Here is a 22,938-nt window from a genome sequence, read left to right as displayed (position 1 = left end):
CGGACGGCTCACGGCACACGTCCTACTGTACAGCTCGCATGCCACCGCTCGTTTTTGCCACACGGCACGCGAACGGGGGGACCGACGGGCAGCGGTATGAGGAGTAGGAATCCGGGGACAAGCAAAGTACCACTACCAGTGTTCCCCTGCTACCCTTGCCCCTGCTACTGCTACTGCTAGGCTGGCTGTCACGGCTCCATCATTCCCAGCCACGCCTGCGAGAAAATAAGGCCTCGTGGGCATATGGTGCGCTGTATGTAATTGTTTCAGGAATTGCATTGGGCATGGAGAAATGTATAGCTAAGGAGAAGCAATATTTGGACAAGCGAGCTGCATCCAACGTGTAGGGAGCGGGGTGGCACTGCCTGCTTACCTAGTGCACTGCGACTGGCGCGAGCACTCGACATGTTTGGAAATGCCCTCGTCCATCGCTGCGGGACAGGCCGTGTGCAGTGTGCAGATCAGAGCGACGCGTCAGAGAGTCGAGTCCGGGGAATCCAAACCTCTCGATAGAGTTATTTTGACGGCCCCAGCCGCCCGTGGATTTTTCTCTCCCTTTTCCTTTCGCATATGCCCAAGGATTTGGCAGCGAAAAGGCGGGAGGCGGCAGCGGGTTTCGCATAAAGGCGTCTCTGCCCGCCCCGCGCATGCCCGTCGACCGTGTTTTGGCCCTAAGGCACGCTAAATTTAGACGTCCACAGGGGGGGTTTCTCTCTCAGGCTCCGCTCTGCTCTCCACTCTCTGTACATCGTCAGGCCCTCTTGCCCGCCTGCCTGCACCCTGTCGGCCCTCTCACTGCCTCTGCTGGCTGGACAATCCACTGACGCCCAGAGCCTCTAAGCCCTTCTTCCGCTTCTCTCGTTTCTTTCCATACACTCCTCTTTCCTCGACAACGTCAATTGCCCTTTTTGTTTCCCTATTCCAACCCTCCATCACCACCTTCGTTTTTTGCCCTCGCCTCCCTCGTTAACCAACCCGCCACCCTCGCTCCGCCGCTGGAACCATCCGTCGTGCCGCTGCGACCCTTATGACCGCCTCCACTACGTCGTCGTTGTGAAATTCGCTGCATCTCGACTCCATTCCTCGACTGCGACCTTCACCAACGCTGGTCCTCGTCCCGGACGACGCGCCTGAACCATGGCGGCCTTCAACAACCGCTTCTCGACCTACTCCAATCTCTCCAACAACACGCCGCGCCCCGGCCACAACCCCTCCGCCCAGCAAGTCTCCACCAGCACCTTGCTCAACGCCCTCCACACGGCCTACCAATCACGAGAACCATATTACCTCGAGTCGAGCACCTCCACCGTAGTCAACACCTGGGTAACAGCAGGTGAGATTGGCCCCGATGGTCGCTATGGCGGAACCGTGGACCTGGAGCTCGGTCGAAAGGCCTGGGAGCATGCGCGTCGGAGAGCTGAAGACGGCTGTATTGTTTTAGGGTGTGTTGCCTCACCTCCTGACCCCGTTTCGTTGTTTATCATTTTTGGTGCTCGGATCCCGGCTAACTCCGCACAGCTCTCTCCACGAATCCACTCCGTCTCTCTTCGCACCCTTCGTTTCCGTTCTGCCTCTTTCCGTGCCTCCCTCGTTTTATACCGCATTGAGCGTAATCCGCGCCTTCACCCACTGCGTCACCCCGCAAAATCCCTCGCTGCCTCGCTATTCGGCTCTCGGTGCTACGTTCAATTTGAACCTCGAAGGAACCCTAACGGGCGCTTCCCTGGCCCTGTCAACCTCGGGAATCGATACGAAGAGGGGTTTGATTGATATTCCTTCGGAAGCGGGCCACAGGGCCTTTGATGTCTTTTACTACCTCAACTCGCCTCACGCCTCGCGCCAGGAGAAGGATACCCTCAATTTGAAGCCTCTCTCCGACTATGCCCTCCTCAACAAGTCTGGTACATACTTTCCCCCGAGTTACCTCCCCACTGCGGATGATGCTGCAGCTGCGGAGGATTGGCGTGAAAACCTCAAGCAGCTCGGGGTCAAGGGTGCACAGCTGCGCAAGCTCATCATGGCCCTCGTCGGCATCTTGAAACTTGGCGACAGTCTCGGTTTCCTCGTTGACGAGGAGGTTCTCGACTCGGTAGCTCTTGAATTTGCTGAGCTTCTGGACATTGACCCCGAGGTCATCAAGAAAAAGTGCGATACCGTGGAACGCGAGCTTTTGCTTGCTGGGCTGTATGAGGCGATTGTGGACTGGGTCATTGCCAGAGCCAACGAATACATCCGCAAAGAGGTTCGTGGTCTCCCAGGGTCGTCCGCTGGCAGCGATGCCGACGGAGCGTTTACGCCAAACACGGGTGAAGACGATGGCGACTGCGTCAGCATCACCGTCATGGAGATCCCGAGCGAGGCCCTTGGCAAAGCCGTTGCCATGCGCACCGTTTTCGATGATGACGAGGGCATCAACGCCGAGATGAAGGAAGACGGCGTTGTCTTCGACCCCGCAGGCTCCTCGGTGGTTCGCGAAATGAAGTCGGCCGTTGCCGAGTGCGAAGCAGACCTGGGCATCACGACTGGCCCAGCAGGGCGCGAGCTCGAGCAAGAGAGAGAACGCCGCGAAGTTGTTTTGGAAAAGATTGCACACGAGTCCGAGTCTGAGAGCTTCCTCAAAGAACTCCTGATGCCTATTGACGGCCAGGGAGTGGTATTGGGCAAGCACGGCAGATTCGACCTGTCTACCGTCATCAACAGTAGCAGAGCTTGGTTCCATCTTGATTTGCACCCGACAGACGAAAGCCCAGCATCTTTGGCCAACGCTGCATCCACTGGTGGTTGGTCGGCCGCATCGGTCTCTCGTCAGCTGCGTGCATGGCGTTTGCCCGAGTGGGCCAACCGCCGCAATCGGCTCCTCGACTTCACCGCCGATTTTGAAGTTGAGGAGTTTGTGCAGCGTTATATGCCTCTTGGTTGCTTCGAAGGCCGCGAAGGCGTCGAGAGCTGGATTCTTGAACGTGGATGGAGCAACGGCGAAGTGGTTCTGGGCAGGGAGCGTATCTGGATGCGCGAGTCTGCTTGGTGGGAAGCCGAGAGCATGCGCGACATGAAGGCCAATGACATGCTGACTGGTGTGCCTCCTTCGACCGGAATGGAAACTGGTTACTCTGTCCAAAGTCCGGGGCTTGGAAGTGGCTTCTTTGGTCCTCAGTTTGGTGACCAGGCCACGCTCCAAGGCAGTCGGGACAACCTTGCAGCTCAGCCCTCGCCCAACATGGAAACGCACAGTGTTGTGGGCGGCAAGTCTCTTGCTCCAACGACCAACACCTCCCACAAGAAACTGAGTGGCGGAGATTATGGTCTTGGTTACAAGGGAGATGACAAGCATGGCGTCACCTACTATGGCGATGAAGAACTCGGAGACACCAAGGTTGTCACCGAGCAACCCATGACTGCATCGCGCAAGTACTGGGTGTGGTTCACCTGGGCCATGACTTGGTGGATTCCATCTTTCCTACTCAAGTACGTCGGCCGCATGAAGCGTCCCGATGTCCGCATGGCCTGGCGTGAGAAGTTTACGCTCATGGTCATCATCTTCTTCTTCAACGTCGTCGTCGTCTTTTACATCATCGAGTTTGGAAAGCTGCTGTGTCCCAACTACGACAAGGCTTGGAGTACCAAGGAAGTCAGCTACCACCAAGGAAAGGAAGACTTTTGGGTCAGTCATCACGGCAAAGTCTACGACATTACCAAGTTTTGGAGGGTACAGCACTCGGACCGCACCGGCTACGATGTGACAACCAGCAACATGGAGCCTCTGATGGGTCTCAACCTTGATGCCTACATCGTCCCGCCCATTGCTCTGGCTTGTCCCAACTTGAAGATCAACGACACCATTGGTCAGCTTCAATTCAACGACACTTCAGCGACAGTGGCCAGCCCCCAGGCGACGCACGTGTCTGGACCACGCAATCAGCCCGACACGTCGACCGCTCTCCACAAGGAGGATTGGTACACAACCAAGTTCCTTCCGAAAATGAAGGAGTACTACAAGGGCGACCTCGTTTACACCAAGGGGACAATCAAGAAACAGGGCACGAACATCCAGCGCTATTGGTCCATCATCGACGACAGTATCTACGATTTGACCAACTACTTCTACACGCAAGACACGTACGACGGTGACTCGACCTACGAGTATCTCAACAGCAAAGTAGAAAATCTGTTCAAAAACAATGCCGGCGGCGATATTACCTCGGACTGGAAAGCGCTCGACGAGAGCATACAACTCCCCAACTTGCAGTGCATCCAGAACATGTTCTACGTCGGCAAAACAGATTTCCGAAAAACGCCTAGATGTCAAGTCAACAATTACATCCTGCTGGCCTTTACCATCATCCTCTGCGCCGTCATTCTCGTCAAGTTCTTGGCGGCTTTGCAACTAGGGTCCAAACGACGACCTGCGGCACAAGACAAATTCGTCATTTGCCAGGTCCCAGCCTACACCGAAGGTGAGGACCAGTTGCGAAAGGGTTTGGATTCTCTTACTTCGCTGGCATACGACAATAAGCGCAAGCTCATTTGTGTCATTTGCGACGGCATGATTGTTGGTGGTGGTAACGACCGGCCGACTCCCAAGATTGTCCTCGACATTCTCGGTGTTGATCCCAAGGTCGACCCCCCTGCGCTGCCTTTCAAGTCTGTTGGACGTGGCCAGGAACAGCTCAACTACGGAAAGGTCTACTCTGGACTTTATGAGTACGAGGGCAACGTCGTGCCGTACATCGTCGTCGTCAAGGTCGGCAAAGAGTCTGAACAGCAAAAGTCGAAACCCGGAAACCGTGGTAAGCGTGACTCTCAAATCCTGCTCATGAGCTTCCTGAACCGTGTCCACCACCGTGCTCCCATGTCTCCGCTGGAGCTCGAAATGTTCCACCAAATCAACAACGTCATTGGTGTGGATCCCGAGCTTTACGAGTATGTCCTCATGGTCGACGCCGATACCATGGTCAAGGAGGACAGTCTGAACCGCCTGGTTGCCAGCTGTGCCAATGACGCCAAGATTGTCGGCATCTGCGGTGAAACCAGTCTAGAGAACGAGGAACGCTCCTGGTGGACCATGATCCAAGTCTACGAATACTACATTTCCCATCACTTGGCCAAGGCTTTTGAGAGTTTGTTCGGCAGTGTCACCTGTCTTCCCGGATGGTATGTTGACGCACCCGACTGAGAAAACCCCGCTAACTCTTCCAGTTTCTGCATGTACCGTCTGCGTACGGCCGACAAGGGCAAACCCTTGATCATTTCGGACAAGGTCATCAACGACTACAGCGACTGCGATGTCGACACCTTGCACAAGAAGAACCTGCTGTCTCTTGGTGAGGATCGTTACCTGACTACGCTCATGACTAAGCACTTCCCGTCCATGTCGTACAAGTTCGTCCCCGACGCGTATGCCCAAACAGCAGCTCCCGAGACCTTTAGCATTCTGCTCTCCCAGAGACGTCGTTGGATCAACTCGACCATTCACAACCTTGCTGAATTGGTGTGGCTCAAGGATCTCTGTGGATTCTGCTGCTTTTCCATGCGCTTCATCGTCTTCATTGATCTCTTCGGAACCATCATTCTCCCGGCTACCTGCGCGTACTTGGCATACCTCATCTACAAGGTTGCCAGTCACAGTGGCCAGTTCCCCTTGATTTCGATCATCATGATTGCGGCTGTGTACGGTCTCCAGGCCATCATCTTCATCATCAAGAGGCAGTGGCAACACGTTGGCTGGATGATCATCTACATCATGGCGTATCCGATTTATTCGTTTGTCTTGCCCGTCTACTCGTTCTGGAAGCAGGACGATTTCTCGTGGGGAAACACCCGTGTTGTCATTGGAGAAAAGGGCAACAAGCAGATTGTTGCCGTCGACGACACCACTGGCTTTGACCCGACAAGCATTCCGCTCCAGCGCTGGGACGACTACGCCATGGCCAACAACCTCCCCGGTCGTCGTGGTCTTCCTCCTGGTGAGAAGGGCTTCAACCAGTACGAGGAAGAGGCCTACGAAATGAATGACATGGCCTCTGTCTACAGCTCCGTCAAGCCTGCCTCGACGGTTCTTTCCAACTTCCAGCATGGCGGCCCTATGCACATGCCGCCGCAATCACCAGGCCCCTATGCCGGCATGGGTGCACACCGCCAGAGTGCATACAGCAACTTCTCGCGCTACACAGACAACCCTCAATTTGACCACACTCGCAACATGTCTCTCGGCAACCGCTCCAACTCGCCGTATGGCGGCGGAGCGCATCAACAGCGACAGTCCATGGCTTCGCTTGGCGGAGGGCACTCGTACCAGCAGTCGTCAGACAATTTGCTCGCAACACCAGGCCGGGGCACGCCCGCCTTTGGCGCCAACCCTCGGCAACGGTCGCCACTGTCCAACCAGTCACGGCCCATGTCAACAGGCATGGATTTCCAGCGTGGCAACATGAGCGGACCGAGTGATGCGCAAATTACTGCCGCCATCAAGGAGTGTCTGCGCGAGGTCGACCTGGACAATGTCACCAAGAAGCAACTCAAGGCGCTGACGGAGCAGCGTCTGCAAACCCAACTCAGCGGCGAGCGCAGGGTCTGGTTAGATCAGATGATTGACCACGAGCTGGCCAATATGTAAGCCAGTCGATTGTACGGAAGGTGCTCGGTGGGAGGCTAGGTCGTAATGATTTGATTTTATTTTGGGCAACGGCAGGCGATTTTGGATCTTTCCGATTTTTTTTGTGTTTCCTTTCCATCTTGTGTTTTTTTGGAACATTGTTTTTCGGGCCGAGCATATATGGAAAGCGTTCGTTGGAACGATGCAAGAAGGGGCAATCAGCGAGACGGGTGAACGAGAGCGCTTGAGGAGATCAAAAAGGCAGGAGGTGCTTGCACCCCTCGCTCCTTCCTAATTTCTTCTTCTTCTTGTCCCCCCAAATCATCATATCAACCATCATCTTGTTTCCAAACAACCACTCTCTCTCTTCTCTCCCTCTATCTGTACAAGAATGCGAGCCGAAGTCAGCAGGCAGGCAAAAGAAGTGATTTGGACTTCTGTGTGCTCTGTCCTGTCTACTCATCGGTCGAGATTCATTGATTTCAATGTTTGGGTATCTTTTTTTGGCGTTGGGGCATCACGGTATGTGAGTGGACAGGCGGCAAAAGCAAAGTAGCTCCGAGACTGACAGACAGCATGGTTGGTGGTGGTGATGGTGGTGTGGAAGTAATACAAAACATACTACTTGCTCCAAATACTCTACGACTTCACTACAACTACCACTCTGATCAAATCCAAAGAGAATGACTCTCCTTCTTCACCTCTCTCCGCTATACTACTCTACTCGCCCGGGCCCCAACCAAACCAACCCAATCTAACCCCATGCCCTCCCTGCACCTCAACTTAACCTTATCTCTGCCCCATCCATCCTACCCTTCTTTCCCCCCCACCCCCCTGTCCTAGTCGCCCATCTCCCGTCCGTCTTCCCCACACTGCACACATAGGTACCCGCGAACCGTAAACGCAAACACAAAGGTAAAGCTTGCAAATACCCACCCACCCAATGTAAAAGCTAAGGTGAAAAGGTAAGCTTTTAACCTTAACACTAACCCTATCTTCTCCCCTCCTTCCTTCCCTTGTCTCCCTCTCGGCGGTTTAGTTTTCGGGACGGGCAGGGCAGGGCACGTGGGGCGGGAGCATGGCGTGCGGGATGGATGAATGGGTCGTGGATGGACGGATGGATGCGCGGCGTGGGATGGGATGCGTCGGGCGGGTGGTACCTACCTGAGTGCTTATTGCTAGCTAGCTTCGTGGTGGTAGTGCGGCTGCTGTAGAGAAGCAAAGAAGAGGAAAAGAGCATGAGAGGGTCCGATCTTGAGGAGCCGAGTTGCGGTGGTTTCATGTCACGAAAGGGCAATGCTGGGACGGGAAGATTGAGATGGTTTGAGAGAGAGAGAGAGAGAGAGGTGTAAGGCGAAGAAGCAGAGAGCGTTGACTGAGAAGTGGAAAGGGGAAACTTTCATGCTGCGGTTGTGGTCTCTAGGTAGTAGGTACATACAACTCGCGCTGCTTTACTTCCACAATTCTGTTGGGCCTTTTTTTTTTTTTTTTTTTTACGCATTCGCGACTGCCACTCCACCATCATCAATCGGCATCATCAGCTCCTCTTCTCCACCGCTCACATCACTCCCCCAAAGCAACCCATCACCACTCCAACTATCATCCATCCATCTCCTCCACCCATACAAGTCCTCCTCCTCCTCTCCCTCCTCCCCTCTTCTCTCCCTCTCAACAAGCAAATCCACCCTCCTGCCCCGCACCCTGCCACGGCGCTTCGCCACCGTCGCCACGCCCCCTGTCCGCCAAGCCGTGCACACGAGGCGTGCCCATCGCATGCCCTCTGACCCCTCCCTCCCCGTATCCCCCGTATCCCCGTCCGTATCCCATATACGGGCATACGGGCATGCGGACGGACGGGCCGCCGTCGCTAGTACCGTAGTCGCTACTATGAGTTTCTGGCACCTGCTAGGTCGGTCAAGGCGGTTCGTGCTGCCGGCGGGCGCTAGTAACTAAATGAGATGGATTTGATGGCGAAGTTGGGTTCTGATGAGTGGGCAGCGAAGTGCTGCGACGGGATGCGATGAACGGGCTGGGCTGGGCTGGGCTGGGCTGGGCGATGGACGGACGGAGCGACGGGCGGGTGCGGTTGAGGGTGGCTAAAAATATCAATGTTCTTTGGCGGTGTCGTGATGGGTGTCTGAGGCTCTGAAACAGGTTGGCTTGCTGGCAGGGAGGGAGGGCGTTGGGTGGTTGTTGCGACTTGGGTTTGCGTTCTGCTATTCCTGCTGCCGCTGCTGCTACTGCTACTATGATGGAATTGTTTCGCAGTGGTGTGCGCACCTAAAGAAAGGCTGAAGAAGAGAAAAAGACGGATGCAACGCTTTGCACAACCTCAAAATGGACCATGACGAGTTGATGTTCGTAAACCTGGTGTGTCCACGCAGAAAAAAAGCATCAACAAGAAACTCGTTCGTCTCTTTGCCACCACACGGATGTCTCTCGCCATGCCATGTCATCGCAACACTCCCTTATGCACCGCAGCGAGCATCTCAGCAAGTGCCTCTCACGGGCGTACAGCACGTAGGCAGGCAGCTGGCCATGATCGCACATCACTGCCCACATCAGGAAGGCAAATCGGAACCCAGCGCCTCTTGTCTCACAAGATGGTCTGCCTGTTGTCACCCATTGGATCAAATTATCGGGCCAAGATCCATCACCACCAGCAAAGCACCAAATGGTGGGCGGTGGCTGCAACCACACGGACGGCTGTGGCGGTCGCGGCGTCTGCCCTGCCTGCGCCTCCATCGCGCTCCGGGTGCCGGGCAGGCGGCGGCAGGGACGAGGTGCGACACAACGCGCTGGTGAACGAGAGGGAGAGGGAGGACTTCCCTGATGTGATTGGGCACTGGTTTTCTTTGGCTGAGCCGCTGGATTTGCCGACGCGAGCGGTTTGGTTGGTTGGTGGGCGGATGGGTTCACTCGCTACGTTAGTCTTGCCGTTTGGCTGGCGACTGTCCTACCCCTACGTTGGGTGACGTGGAGCTGAGACGAGCGAGCAGGTGAGGTTGCGCAATCATCAAGGGATAAGTCGACAGTGGAAAGAAAGGCGGCCGTTTGACGGTTGGGCGATTTTTTTTTTTTTTTTTTTGGCATCTGTGGCATCCCTTCTCAGCTTACCATATGCCACTACAGTACTACTGCAACCCTCCCTCGAAATGTGTTCAACTCCCAAAAGAGGAAACACATGGTGTATAAGAAATAGGAGAGATGCGGCGTCCAGCCATGCCACGCTATCCGCATCTCACGGTGACGATTCACTGCCACTCTACCACCAGCTTGTGTTTGATATTTTTCCGTCAGCCAGCCTGATGAGCCTCCGCCGCCGCCGCCCGATACACCATGACGAAGCACCGTCAGCTACGGATACAACGCCATACACCTCCAACACGATGTTTATTGCTTCGGCGGCAAACTGCGCGGTTTTTGCCATCATCATCATCCATGTTATCTCTTCCTGGCAACAAAAAAAAAAAAAAAAGAGAGAGAATGAACAATTTTTGCACGCCAACCAATGCCACGCCCGCCCGTCGCGCCGCACCGCACCCCTTCGCGTCCGCTCGCCTCGCCTCGTCTCGAATCGGTTGTTGCGTGTTGTTGCCGCAAGGCTGCCCGCCATGCCATGCCCATCATCACCGGGCTGGGCGCATGACGGCCTCTCCTTTTTCTTTCCCTGCCAAACGCTGCCCCAACTTGTTTGGAGTTCTCTCCACCCCCTATTTCGGTCGGCAAGACCCCCAAGCAAGGCCAAGTACCTAGGTATCCATCGTCCGTCCGTGCTGCGTGATATGTAGGTGCTTAGGTTTAGGTACGGCAGGCAGGCAGGCAGGCAGTCCACCGCTGGGCATAACAACGTCTCGCACACCCAAGCGGCGCGCGCGCTGATTGGTCGCACCCCATTACCACCGTCCACCTTCGCTCGATAAGTTGTCCGCAGAACTACCTAGATAGGCCATGCTCATCTACCTCTCTGCCTACACAATATGTAGATGCGTCGACATTGCCTCGCCTCGCCCTGTCTGCCATCCAGTCTATCCGCTCTTGGCACATCTCAGATGGACAGACGTGGGTTGGGGACAGAGGGCACAACTCGAGGCGCTCGAGGACCCGTGGCCAAGAGAGGTGCAATCACCTCACCCAAGCTCCTGAGCACGCACTGCGCGCAGACAAGAATCAAGATGGACACGGACACGATGGCGAGGAGCTCTTGGCCCCCCGTGACCTCCGTGCCCCCTTGACCCTTTGACCCTTTGACCTTCTTTCCCTGTTGACGATGGTCGATGGTCGTTGGTCGTTGGGTAGGGGCTGTCGTCCGTGTTTCCGTCGCTCCTCCGCGTTGTTTAAATTCTTTAATTTGAACACGACACGGCCGCCGCTTGTCTAGACCACGTCCACCCCATCGTGTCCACCTTGTGTATGAGCTCTATCATGATAATGGCGTCGGATTTGCTGTCGTGTTGTCGAGGCAGAGAAACAGAGTGATATGGCCATGTAGAGAGATCATGAGAGCCAACATGTCTATCCAGGGAGAAGTTCTCAACGTCGGCGGTTGAGCATAGGGAGGAGGGAGAGGGAGAGCGTTGCGTCAAACGGCGGCTCCTCCTGCGTGACCCGGGAGCCAGACATTTGTCTCTCCCTCTGCTTCGGGTGAGCGACGACGACGACGACAAACCGTTGCTCTTCTCACTCTTCATGCCCACCGATTTGTCCCTTTCAATCCGTCAACGTCTCAAATCACAACCTGTGATGCCTGCCGACTTTCCAATCCCTCCCCTTCACTCCCTCGCTTACCTCATCTCACCCAGCGTAAATTACGCCCAAAACGGCACGAATACAGCACCCGCCAAGCCTTTCTTCTCCCGAAAAGAAAGAGGCGGGCAGGCAAGGCCCTCTTACGACAGACAGGGAAAATGACGAGAGCAGCGCAAAAAAGCTTGGTACGCGGGAGGCTGGCACCGAGGGGCTCGCAGCTTCGGGCATGACCCCGACAACAAGGCGAAGCGAGCAGCAAATTGGGGTAGTCCTTGTAGGGACCATCGTGGCCGGGCGGAATCGTGGACTGCAAATTACCGCCGGTTGGAGCACCTCATCTCTATCTGTGGGGAGGAGAGGAGGGTGTGAAAGTGACGATGCTGTGGGTGATGCGGCTGCGCTGCGCCCGGGCTGAGCTGAGGTAAGAGGAGTGGAGGGAGCCTGGCGGTAAGGTACGGTATGTACAGAGACAGGCACAGGAACAAGGAAACACCACCACTGTATGTGGCAGGGAGAGACGCGTCTTGCGATGCACAGCCGCGAGGCGGTGGTGGCGGCGGCGGCTTTGCGGCTGCTGCGATGGTGGATGACATGAGCTTGGCAGGTGGATGGATGGCTGAGGTGCGGCTCGGCGGGGTGCCTGTTCCAATCAGGGCGGCCGGCGTCATTGTGAATGTTTCTCTGCGTAGTTGCATCGATGCTGTTTACATGTAGGAAGTAGCTGGGTGGATGGGGGGCTGCAGGCGGCTGGCTGGCGAGCGGGAGCTTGGTGTTGAGCTTCCTTTTGGCGGCCCCCGGCCAACAGCGACATCCCGACCGCAGAGCTGCTGAATAGGGTTGTGGTTGCTACCTTATCTGCAGAAAGCTTGAAGGGTCCTCGACGATGCTTGTTTCGACTGCCCGCTGAGCTTCGTCTGATGGTTGGACATTGGGCTGCGACTGTTCTTCGTCGGCGCTGACATCAACATTCGTCTCGTGAGAGGTCGGATGACGACTGGCTGCGAGTACAAGCACATGCAGAGAGTCGCTACAGTGACAGGCCGTGTCGAGTTACTTGTCCGTTTCACGTGGCCTCAGATCTTGACCTCGACGAGCAGCGAGCGCATCAAACGATTGGCAGTGCTTTTGCCCGCTGATGACGACGGCCCTGTCAGCACAACCACCATTAGCGCTCCCTCCCCTGATGGCGCCACTCACTCGCCCATCATCTTCCCGAGACCGACTCCAGTCAACAGCAAACCACCTCCATCCTGTCGTGTTCGTGTCATCGCATGACAGCTCGTCGCTCTGCTGCTCTTGCCCGCCTCTGGAATGGGGGCAAAATTGTCGAAAACGTCGCCGGCCCTGTGTCTCTCTCGGCTTGGCCTTTTCAGCAAATGGCGGGGCGGGCGGGAGCCATCCCATGTGTGCCACGGTTGCACCGCTTCCGCTGCGGCTTCACGCGCCGCTTGCGACACTCGTCGTCCCAATGCAAACCCGGGTTGCCGCTGCTGCGCCGCGACATGCCTCTTTGGGTGGTGTCCACGAGCTTTGGATTCAACATGGCGGGGTGCGGGGTGGTTGGTAAGTAGCTCAGTCCAGTCGTCGACTGGCCGTTGAATGGTTGTCGAGGTGGCTGAAGGTTGATGGAACGTTGGAGACAATCAATCGCCGACGCCGCTTCTCGCGGTGCAGGTCGTCGACTTGTAATATGTACGTTGCTGCGTCTCTGAAGTGACGATGGCGAAGAATTCAGCGTTACACGCGTCGTGAGCAATGCGGAATGAACCGCCTGTCTTGCTGCGTAGAGTATGCCAGTGCAGATCCCGCTATTTTTAGGTTTGAGAGCTTATAGGCGCCATTCGAGCTTTGCAAAACGTCTTTTCCATCGCTCTCCTTCTACGGCCAGCGACAAGTTTCTAGAGCATCTTTTTGATCCTGTCAAGACGTAGTTGAAAGTAGCGCCACGCCGGTAGCGACGCCGGAAGCTTGTACGCACCTGACGGCTGGCCTCGGCATCCTTTGGAGCTAACCATGTGCCGTTGGCAAAATGGCAAACAAGATTGGATGGCGGTTGATGGGAGCAGCGTGAAGAAGAGCAGACTTTTTGGCGGTGCCACCACATGCCCAAGCATGCTCCGAGACCCTGAGCAGCACAACGTGTGGCCTATTCATTCCAAGCTCCAAAAATGGAAACAGAAATGGGTTGATCAGGGAACCAGGCGAACAAAACACTGTAATTGAGCAGGACGTCGAAATGATACCGGCAGCACTGACGCGAAATACGAGGAGAGGGCCTTGGCGCCCTGCCTACCTACGTTTGGGTGTCAACGTCTTTTTTCTTTTGGAGGCATTGATTCAAGGGCAGATTGATTGCGTGGCTCGTGGATGGTGGTTTCGAGGGCGTTTCCTCCTGCGCAACCCAAGCATCGAGCACGAGGCTGCTCTGACGTTTCCAGAAGCTATGGCCTTTGCAAAGCTCAATGCAACGTGCCCGGAAAGTGCGGGGAGAATCGGCCGCAGTTGCATGGGCCACAGGGGGCGCGTATGTAGCTAGCCCGCAGTGGTGAGTATGGCGCGAAGATGTATGTTCATCCTCAATGCAGCATTCGGCCGACATGTGGTGATGTTGAAAGTCGTCGTCAGCAGCGGAGCAATGAGGTCACGGCAAGTGGTAAATTGGATGCACCAGCGCTGGTGGTGACGGTTCTGAGACGGAGGCTGCTGGCAAGCGAAGGGACATTTCTTGGCGATGATGCGGCAGTTTCCCGAGATGGAAGGGGGGATGGTGGAGGATGCGGGGTGCTATGTAGGTTTCTATTGAGCATCTGGAAATCATGAAGTGATAGTGATGAGAAGAGAAGATGAGAAAAAGATGAAGAAGAATGTCGTGATGGTGGTGACGGCGTAAATTACGCCCGCTGTCATTACGCTTAGGCATCCCCCTATTGATGAACAGGCAACCAGGAATAGCGCGGCTGAAGGGCTGCGGCCCCTGTGGTGTCCTGCCTGTCGGGCATGGACACCCCCGGTCGCGGCCTCTCACGCTGGGTGCATGGTGCGGTGCGGTGCACACTGCTTCTCTGGTTCTGGCTCCTCTGCTCCTCTCTGCGTCTTTTGGCTGGCTGGGTACCTCTGCTACTGGCCTGCCACTGGTTACCTACTACTCGTCAGTGGATCCTCCCACCACGACCGACGCTTGCGTAGCCGCTCGCTCTTTTTCCACCATCTCCCTCCCAACCACCCATCTCTCCTCCCACACTCTGATCATGTCAACCACCACCACACAATAGCCAACTACTGCCTGCCCACTTCTTCTCTCCACTTCCTCCCTCCCCACATCCTCCCCCAACTGTTTGTCAATCGCTGCATACTCGCTTACCGCCGACTCCACGGGCCCCCCTTTCTCTCCGATCGATAATCTACCGCCGCCAAAAGACCTCCCCAACGACTGACGCGCCCTTCTGAGAACCACCACTCCTCTCGCCTCCAAGGCTCCGCAAACCCTCCACCTCTCACCATGCGCTTCCTCTCGCGCTGTTCCGTCATCATCGCACTCGCAGTCACAATCATCCTCTACCTGGGCTGGGTCATTCCCTCGACGCGCCAGTACACCCAGTTCCAAAAGTCCTGGTCTGGCTCAGTGCGCAGGATCGTCACCTTTGGCGACTCTTGGTCGGATACCGGTCGCTACATTCTGAACGGACCCCCGCCGGGCTACGAGCCCATCAGACACCCGGCCAGTGGTCCCGTCTGGCCAGAGGCTCTTTGCCAGGAGGTGCGTCGATGCCGCAATCGCGAGGCCCACCACCCAAGGCTGACTGTCAACAGATTCTCTGCGACTCGATAGACAACTACGCTCGTTCTCTGCCACCTCAAGTCACCCAGTACTACACCGACACTGTCGGCGCCGTCCTCGACAATGCCGTCTTCCAAAATGCCACCTCCTCGCACAACTTTACCGACTTTGCTCTCCGCGATCTCCAGCAGCAGGTCCGCGACTTTGTCAAGATGGAGGGCGCCAAACGTATGTGGCCCATCCAGCCTCCCAAGGAGTGGACTCTCTTCACCGTGTGGTTTGGCGTCAACGACGTTTTCCACTACTCCAAGCTCGAACGCAACGTCGCCAAATTTGCCATTGACAAGAGCATCGACCACCTCTTCCGCCAGCTGAACATCGTCCACGAATGGATGCGAGCCCCCATTTTGGTCGTTCTCCCCAAGGCCGTCAACGTCACCCACCTCCCTCGCTTCAACATGGAGACGATTGACGACGTCGACACCACTCGCCACCGCATGGCCATTGACATGGCTAGCTACTGGAACCAGAGGCTCGAGTCGCATGCGCGCAACTGGATGGGTGGCCACGTCTTCCTGCTCGAGAGCGACAAGTTCATGGAGAGCCAGATTACGGCCAAGCAAATGTACGGCCCGCCCAGTATCCGCAAGAGGGCGCTCGACTTCAACGACGTGAGCACTCCGTGCCGGACCCTGGTCTACCCTCAGTCGCAGGACGAAGACTCGGTACAAGAACTCGGTGTTCAGGAGCAAGTGTGCGAAGAGCCGAGCCAGCACCTCTTCTGGTAAGTTTCGAAACTTTTTCAAACCGGCACCGCTAACGTAGCGTCAGGGACGACTTTCACCTTTCCGGCAAGGCCCACGAAATCCTTGGTCAGCAAGCAGGCAGGCTCGTCAAGCAAAGATCCACTTACAACCACTACGTCGCTCAACAAGTCACCGAGGCCGTCCGCTCGTCTGTGCCTCCGTGGCTCAAGGACCGTATCGAGCAGTTTTCGGCCAAGAATAGCAGCAACTAAGAGTGCCTGAAAGCTGGTGATGCTGAGCCTGGTGGTCCCCTGTAGTTTCTGGGACATGCCCGAGAGACGCCGCGTCGTGCCTACGCACGAATTATGACGATACCTACCAATACCGAACAGAGGGCATGTTTCGCGGTACCCGCGCCCTCAAGGCTGGACCCTTCAAGAGATGATGGAAGAGATGGTACGATGAATACCCGGGGAATACTTTGGGCGGATGTTGTTACGCTCGCACGCGGACTTGTCTCCGCTACGACACGAGGATGGCCTTAGACCCGACGATTTTGGATCCGACCACCCACTGCTCCCGGCCGAATCAATATACTCGGCTTGCGGGCCTGGTGCCTCCGTTGGATATCGGATCGCGCAGCCTGGCGCGCGGAGCCGCCTTGAATAGACTGCATTTTCGGCACATGCATCCCGCTGCAAATCAGCCAACCGAGCCGATCCGAGCAGCGTAGCAGCCATTCGCCGTCAGAGATACTCCAAGCATGGCCCCGGTCGCGATTTTTCTTCTTCTTCTACCCGACCAAGTTTTTTCTGCGGCCTTTTTTCAGGCGTCGACGCATTTGAGCATTTTGCATTTTCAGCGCTGCATCATAGAGGGGCAGGCGATTATTCTGGTTTCCAACATCCAACCCCGCGTCATTCTGTGTGGGTTGGGCCCTCTTTGTCGGTCGCGGTTTTTCTCTACAAAAGAACGGGGGTTTCGACCGTTTTCTTCAAACCTGTTCTTTTTTTTTCCGACACTGATTCGAATTCTGGTTTTCTGCAGTAGTTGTATAGGGTAGGGACGGGGTTTAAACAACATGACGAGGACAGGGCAGCCAGCCTTTGGTAGTGGCAGGCACAGGGGCCAGCGGGGGCATGATGCGTGGGCGGGCATGCCTTTTGTGTTTGTTCTTCAACTTTTTTCAATCATCGACTATTTGCATGGCGCATGAGCGCCTTCGCTCATGTGGCCTTTTTCCTCTCCATCCCGTCTGCTTTTGCTCCATTGCATCTCCCCGCTTCCTGCCATCTCTGTCTGTCTGCATGCCTGGGCTGCAGCTCGCCCCCAACTGCCTGGACTCCGTCTCCTACATCTGGCGGTGCAAAAAGGCAGGAGTCTTTTCGCTGTTCTTTCTGCCTTGCATGTTGTATACGTCAGGCTTTTAATCAAAACGAGGAGAGAAAGACGCGAACAGTTCGCGTGACGGTGGGGAATCAAGAGAGGGAAGACGACAGAGAGTGATGAATGCGACGTCGTCGCGAATGGCGAGTGGGGACGCGCGTCGTCGTTCGTTGCTGGGCCTCCTCCCTGCTCCTCAATTCGTTATTGATGCATGGATGCATGGATGCATGAGCTTCATGCTATATGCGAGCTACTAGCTAGCTTGCTAGCTATATATGTACTGTACTGTATTGTTGCCCCCTTGGCTACTTATTGCTGGCTTTAATACGTAACTACCTACCAACCTACCTTGTAAGCAGACTACATGGAAGTGCCAGAATGTCGATGAGTGATGATGTGCGTCGGTACATGGGGTTTACGTCGTGGAGCTTGAGCAGAAAGACCCGACGGAGCGAAGGTCGTAAGATAGGGTACATAGGTACATGAATGTAGATGATGGACTTGACTTGAACCGACTCGGCTTCTCACCCATCCATCCATCCATACAATTCGTCTTTTGCGTGCCAACTTGAAGTCGTTTCTGGCCTCCTTTAATGGCGTGCCATGATGCCATGCCATTCCATTTTCTTCCCCTAGTTCTTCAAACCCTCTCCTTTTGCGTTTGTTCGGAGTAGAGCAAGGTGGATGGGATGGTGGTGGTGGGAGGTCAAGGTCAAGGTAGGAGGAGGAGGGAAAAGGAGGGGAATAGGGTGGGTGCGTGTTTATTTGATAGTCCTGTGCACGCTTCCACTTAGACGGAGGGGGTGGGGCTGGGGCTCTGTCTGTTGAGTGGTGGTAGGCATTGGTGGTATTATGCCCCCGAGCCAGCAAAGCAGGCAGTAAAAAACAGAAAGAAGATTGACAAGGCCAAGGGGAGGCAGTCGAGGCGAGCAAGCCTAAAGAATCGTCCCCGCCTGCCGAAGGTCGAAGCTTTGGTTCTTGCTTGTTGTCCTTGGGTCAGTTGACGGGGCCACGACGGGCTGTGGATGAGTTCCGTCATCAGCCAGTCCCCAAGTCAGAGAGCAGAAGGAGTCGGCAACGGGTCAATCCATCATGTATATGCCCTGGATCAAGATGAATCATCCATTCCTCCAATTCAACTCCTCGGGTTACTATGGGGTATTAATGCCAAAAGGACAGCCAGTCAAAGGACACTTCTTGAACAAATGAGAGGAGCAGCCGGGCAGCCTCTAAAAGAAGGGAATAGAAAATCAATACAGCGCAATCACACAGAATCAGTTGTCACCAACAACAGTATCGTCCTCCGCACTCTCCTTCTTGCTCCCGCCACTGCCAGTAGTAGCACCACAATCCTTACTCCCCTCCTCTTCTTCCTCTCTACTCGCCAACCCCCTCAAAAACCGCTCCAAACTCGCACACAGCTTGTCCAGCACAAACTCGGCCTCCATCTTGCCGCTGACCATGGGGCTGTCCTCGCCAATCCAGTCCCAATCGACGAGGCCGGCGGCGTCCTCGTCGCTGGCGCGCTGCTCGGGGCCCTCGCCCGCCCCGAACCGGATCAGCCGCGTGAACTCGACCCAGTCCTCGTAGCTGTACTTGGTTTCGCGCTCCGCCTTGAGGTCGTTGGCCACGCGCCGGATGGCCAGCGCCAGCCGCCGCGACATGGCCGCGTCCGACTGCGCGGCCGGCGAGTCGTCGGCCAGTTCGTTGAGGCTGGGAGCGCGGCTGAGGCTGTCGCGGTGTGGTGAAGACGACGTGTTGGAGAGGGTGGCGCTGGCGCCGCCGTCCATTGTCGTCTCGCCTCCACCGTTCCCAACGCTGGCTTCGTTGTCGTCGTCGCTGGGTCCCACGGGCATGACGCCACGGCGCACGCGACGAGCGGCGGCGCGCTCCTGCAGCCTCGCCAGCAGCCACGGGTGGCGTTCGAGGAACTCGCGCCAGATGCCGTACTTGGGGAGGACGGTGAACTCAGCCAGGCGATCGGAGCTGTGCTTAAACCCACTTATAACCGTGTCCGACATGTCGGAAATCAGGGTCGTCATGGTTGGCACGGCGATGAGGCTCCAGACGACAAAGAAGGGGCGGCCGGCATTGCTCTTGGGCGCCAGGTCGCCATAGCCGATGGTCAGCAGTGAGACGTAGCAGAAGTAGAGCGCTTGGAAGTACGTCATGTCCTGCGTGTCCTTCTCAGCCTGCCAGAAGACGACGGCGCCCATGAGCCACAGAATGCCGAAGGCGAGGACCGAGAGCGTTAGTGCCGTCCACCGTCGGAAACTGGCGGTGCGCTTTTGAATCGAGCGCATCGTGTCGAACCGGTCTTTTTCCTCGCGTAGAAGCAGGATCTTGGGTTTGCGCGTGCGCACGACGGGCGGGACCGGGATGCTCGGGAGGCTCTTGACGATGTTGAGGTTTACCATCGTATTAAAGCTGCGGTTGCTCTTTTGCGTTGGAATGCGCGTCGCGGCCGAGCGGTCGACGGGGTTGAAGGGCGCCGAAATCTGGGGACGCTGAGACTCAGACGACTCGGCTTTGCGCTCCGCCTGTCGACGGCGAAGTTCGATGGACGACGAAACGGTGCGGTCGACGGTGCGCCTGCGGATCTTGTTCATGTGTTTTTTGATGACTTCGTCTTTGCCCATTTCCGAGCCGAATCGGTAGATGGACGAGATGACGAGACCCAGCATGATGATGCCGCCGACGGAAAAGGGAAACACGAGCCCACGACCGACGTCGCAGGTTGGATATACATCGCCAAAACCGACGGTAAGGATGGTGACATCGCAAAAGTAGAGGCCTTGGACGAACGACCAATCCTGCTCGCCGTAGAGTGACTCGAGTCGCGCAAACACTGCTCCGCCGCCTGCGAGCCAGATGAAGAAGAGCATCGTCTGCACAATCAGCATCCGCTGGGACTCGGTCAAGATGAGCTTCTGCGGATAGTGGCCACGCCAATAGCCAACCATGTTGACCATGAGAAGCATCGAGCAAATGCAGTACATGGTGGCAGCCATGACGCCATACCAGTAGCCCTCGGTATAAGTCTGGTCAGGTCGATTTGGGGGAACGTGGAGTTCCATGCTTGCGAGAATGCCAGTAAGCTATGCCTGTTAACTCCCCTCTCATGACGTGTGGAGTGGAGCTCTCACAAAACCAGTTGCGAAGTACCACAAAATGATGGTAACCGGAAGGGCGATAATGTACCGGATGCGCTGGGTAAAGTTCATCAACAGGAAAATGTTGCCAATGAAGCCGCAAATGAGAGAGGCGGCGTTGATCCAGAAACACCTAGATAATCATCAGTACCGTCTCGTCGCGGCTGAAACGCAACGACTTTAAAAGCATGCTCTGAACAAAGACTTTGGAAGAGAGTAATCGAAGACAGTCAAGAATAAGCGCTGGGCATTCGGAATTGATTGCAAGTTCAGAAGTCGATCTGGTTCGCGGTGCAGCAAGACCACGGACGATGGTTCGCTCACGACCTACCATCTTGGGTCCTCAAATTCCTGTCCTTTGTTTTGCGGGACCCGCTTGCCATCCACGATCAAATCCATTCTCCAATATGTCACAAGAGCTGCAATCGACAAGACATTGGCGAGGGGTCCGAGCGTGGCGGCCAGGAGGCTATCAGGGGGTGTCGGTTAGCCGGGTTTCCATCATGAGGCGCATTGGGTGACGTACGGAATCGCAGTGCTCGCAAACCACCAGTCGCTAGAGCCGTGATTAGCATTTGTCTGCCATTTTCCGCGAAGAGAATGCAATACTATTCCTCTCGTTCCTTCTTCTTCAACTTGGCTTTCAACGTCCGCGCTCTACTCAGACTCGGCCGGCGAGCCGTTTCGGCGATGGAGATTCCCGGCTGGCCATCCTGAGATGATCCTGATGCCGCGGCTGGAGAGTAAGAGGTCTTTTCTGCTTCAGCGACCGACTGCGCTGCGTTATCTGAAGACATGATCGCGGGGATTCATGGTGTTTCGGAAGAAAGTCACAATGAAACCGTATTCTAGGTCGACGAAATAAGGCCAGACATGTCAGAGGGCGCCTGGGGATCGAGGAGAGAGGCGCGACAGGTAGCGCTGTCAACTGTGCAGAGAAATAAAAGAAAGAGAGAGTTGGTGTGAGAGAGCACGCGCAAAAGGAGTCGCGGAGGTGCTAACGTCGGTTTATGTTGGTGTCCATGTGAGCTGAGAAACAAGCCCAGGGTTCAGCCACGCGCCCCAAGCTGTCAGGTCCAGATGAACGGGATAACGGGGGCGGGGTCGACCAAGACCGACGTGCGGGAATTGCCGCTTTGCGCAACTGTTCAAGAATTTGTTTAGCAAGCCTTGAATGTATTTCTCTTCTATTGGAGAATGCAACGCCGTAATTCCACACCATATTTACAGTCACGCCGGCTTTTGATGCTCAGCAGCCACCTCTAGCTTGGCCGACGTATTGCTTGCTCATCGTACAAGCGGAAAAGGCATTTACGACTGCGCCTTGATCTTCTCCGTCAACTCCGGAACCTTTTCAAAAAGATCACCAACCAACCCCACGTCGGCGACCTGGAAGATGGGCGCATCTCCGTCCTTGTTGATGGCAGCAATGACCTTGCTGTCCTTCATTCCCGCCAAATGCTGGATAGCGCCAGAAATACCCGCGCAGAGGTAGAGTTGCGGGGCCACATTCTTACCCGTCTGACCAACCTGCAAGCTGTTGTCCGCAAAGCCAGAGTCAACGGCAGCGCGAGACGCTCCAATGGCGGCACCGAGAGCATCGGCGAGAGGAGGCATCAGACGGTCGAATTCCTCCTTGGACTTGAGACCACGACCGCCAGAAACGACGCGACTGGCCGTAGCAAGGTCAGGACGGTCAGACTTGGCCAGGTCTTCCGACACCCATTCCGTCGGCGTCTCTGCCTTGGGATCGACGCCCTCTTCCACTGCTGCACTACCGCCCTCAGTCTCGGCCGCAGGGAATGCAGTGCCACGGACGGTTATTATCTTGATGCTGTCGCTTGATTGTACTGTGAGAATGGCGTTTCCGGCGTAAATCGGACGAACAAAGGCTGGGCTGTCAGCACGGCGGCCCCACAAGAGATGAATTCATAGGCAGCTCACTGTCTTCGCTCTCGATTCCGGTGATGTCTGAAATTTGCTGCGTGTCGAGAATCGCAGCAGCGCGGGGTAGCATGTTCTTGCCAAAGGCCGAGTGACCAGCGAGGACGTGGGTGAAGCCATGCTTTTTAATGTTTTCCACGAGCAACGGCGCGTAGTTTTCGGGCAGCCCCCTCTCGTATGCCGCATTGTCGACGTAGATTATCTTGTCCAGTCCCTTGATCTTGGCTGCTTGCTCTGCGACGGACTTGACATTGTTGCCAGCAATAAAAGCAGTAACGGGCCCACCAAGTTTCTGTGCAGCCGAGACAGCGGTAAGCGATCCGTGATTGAGCTTGCCCTCCCTCTGTTCCAGCACGGCCAAGGTCGAGAGTAATCTGGCGAGGAGCGAGTGCTGGTGGAGCGTAACCGGGCGGACTTGGTTGAACTGGGTGCGGGCTTGCCGCAGGGCCGTGTTGCGAGCTGCCGAAAACATGGTGTGGATGCGCAAAAAGGGTGGGAGCGGAGAGGGAGGGCGGATGGAGGACGACAGGCGACGAGTGAGGAGGAAAAAGATCGGAGAGATGGTCACCAAGGTGCGTGAGAGAGATGCTC

General features: G+C 55.9%; 6 protein-coding genes across 6 annotated transcripts; 4 read left to right on the top strand and 2 right to left on the bottom strand.

The window, feature by feature from the left end:
• The first annotated feature begins 873 nt into the window (after positions 1-873).
• BKA78DRAFT_175645 (chitin synthase 6) lies at positions 874-6,798 on the top strand. Its single transcript, XM_066883318.1, has 3 exons — positions 874-1,442; positions 1,519-5,151; positions 5,197-6,798. Exons 1-3 carry the CDS (start codon positions 1,138-1,140, stop codon positions 6,611-6,613), a joined length of 5,355 nt encoding a protein of 1,784 aa, XP_066741916.1. The 5' UTR covers positions 874-1,137; the 3' UTR covers positions 6,614-6,798.
• Positions 6,799-8,785: 1,987 nt separating this feature from the next.
• BKA78DRAFT_175648 (uncharacterized protein) lies at positions 8,786-9,680 on the top strand. Its single transcript, XM_066883319.1, has one exon. The coding sequence runs from the start codon at positions 9,025-9,027 to the stop codon at positions 9,565-9,567; it is 543 nt and encodes a 180-aa protein (XP_066741915.1). The 5' UTR covers positions 8,786-9,024; the 3' UTR covers positions 9,568-9,680.
• BKA78DRAFT_175594 (uncharacterized protein) lies at positions 9,681-10,481 on the top strand. The gene has a single exon (XM_066883317.1). The coding sequence runs from the start codon at positions 9,748-9,750 to the stop codon at positions 10,381-10,383; it is 636 nt and encodes a 211-aa protein (XP_066741914.1). The 5' UTR covers positions 9,681-9,747; the 3' UTR covers positions 10,384-10,481.
• Positions 10,482-14,727: 4,246 nt separating this feature from the next.
• BKA78DRAFT_175559 (uncharacterized protein) lies at positions 14,728-16,218 on the top strand. The gene is made up of 3 exons (XM_066883316.1): positions 14,728-15,098; positions 15,152-15,903; positions 15,951-16,218. The coding sequence occupies exons 1-3, from the start codon at positions 14,841-14,843 to the stop codon at positions 16,135-16,137; spliced, it is 1,197 nt and encodes a 398-aa protein (XP_066741913.1). The 5' UTR covers positions 14,728-14,840; the 3' UTR covers positions 16,138-16,218.
• Positions 16,219-18,642: 2,424 nt separating this feature from the next.
• On the bottom strand, positions 18,643-21,550 carry BKA78DRAFT_270507 (uncharacterized protein; the record flags this gene model as incomplete). Its single annotated transcript, XM_066885511.1, has 5 exons — positions 21,013-21,550; positions 20,930-20,959; positions 20,735-20,872; positions 20,398-20,536; positions 18,643-20,349 (listed from the first exon to the last, which is right to left on the bottom strand). Coding segments are annotated over exons 1-5 (2,202 nt in total), but the record flags the coding sequence as incomplete, so codon positions are not given.
• Positions 21,551-22,935, bottom strand: BKA78DRAFT_320351 (electron transfer flavoprotein-like protein subunit alpha). The gene is made up of 2 exons (XM_066888947.1): positions 22,348-22,935; positions 21,551-22,295 (listed from the first exon to the last, which is right to left on the bottom strand). Exons 1-2 carry the CDS (start codon positions 22,817-22,819, stop codon positions 21,715-21,717), a joined length of 1,053 nt encoding a protein of 350 aa, XP_066741911.1. The 5' UTR covers positions 22,820-22,935; the 3' UTR covers positions 21,551-21,714.
• Between the last annotated feature and the right edge of the window lie 3 nt (positions 22,936-22,938).

This window comes from Phyllosticta capitalensis (assembly GCF_038381095.1).
Source record: "Phyllosticta capitalensis strain CBS 128856 chromosome Unknown BKA78scaffold_8, whole genome shotgun sequence".
Taxonomy (NCBI): domain Eukaryota; kingdom Fungi; phylum Ascomycota; class Dothideomycetes; order Botryosphaeriales; family Phyllostictaceae; genus Phyllosticta; species Phyllosticta capitalensis.
The sequence above is the reverse complement of the archived record's forward strand: the minus strand, read 5'-3'. Positions and strand labels throughout refer to the sequence as shown.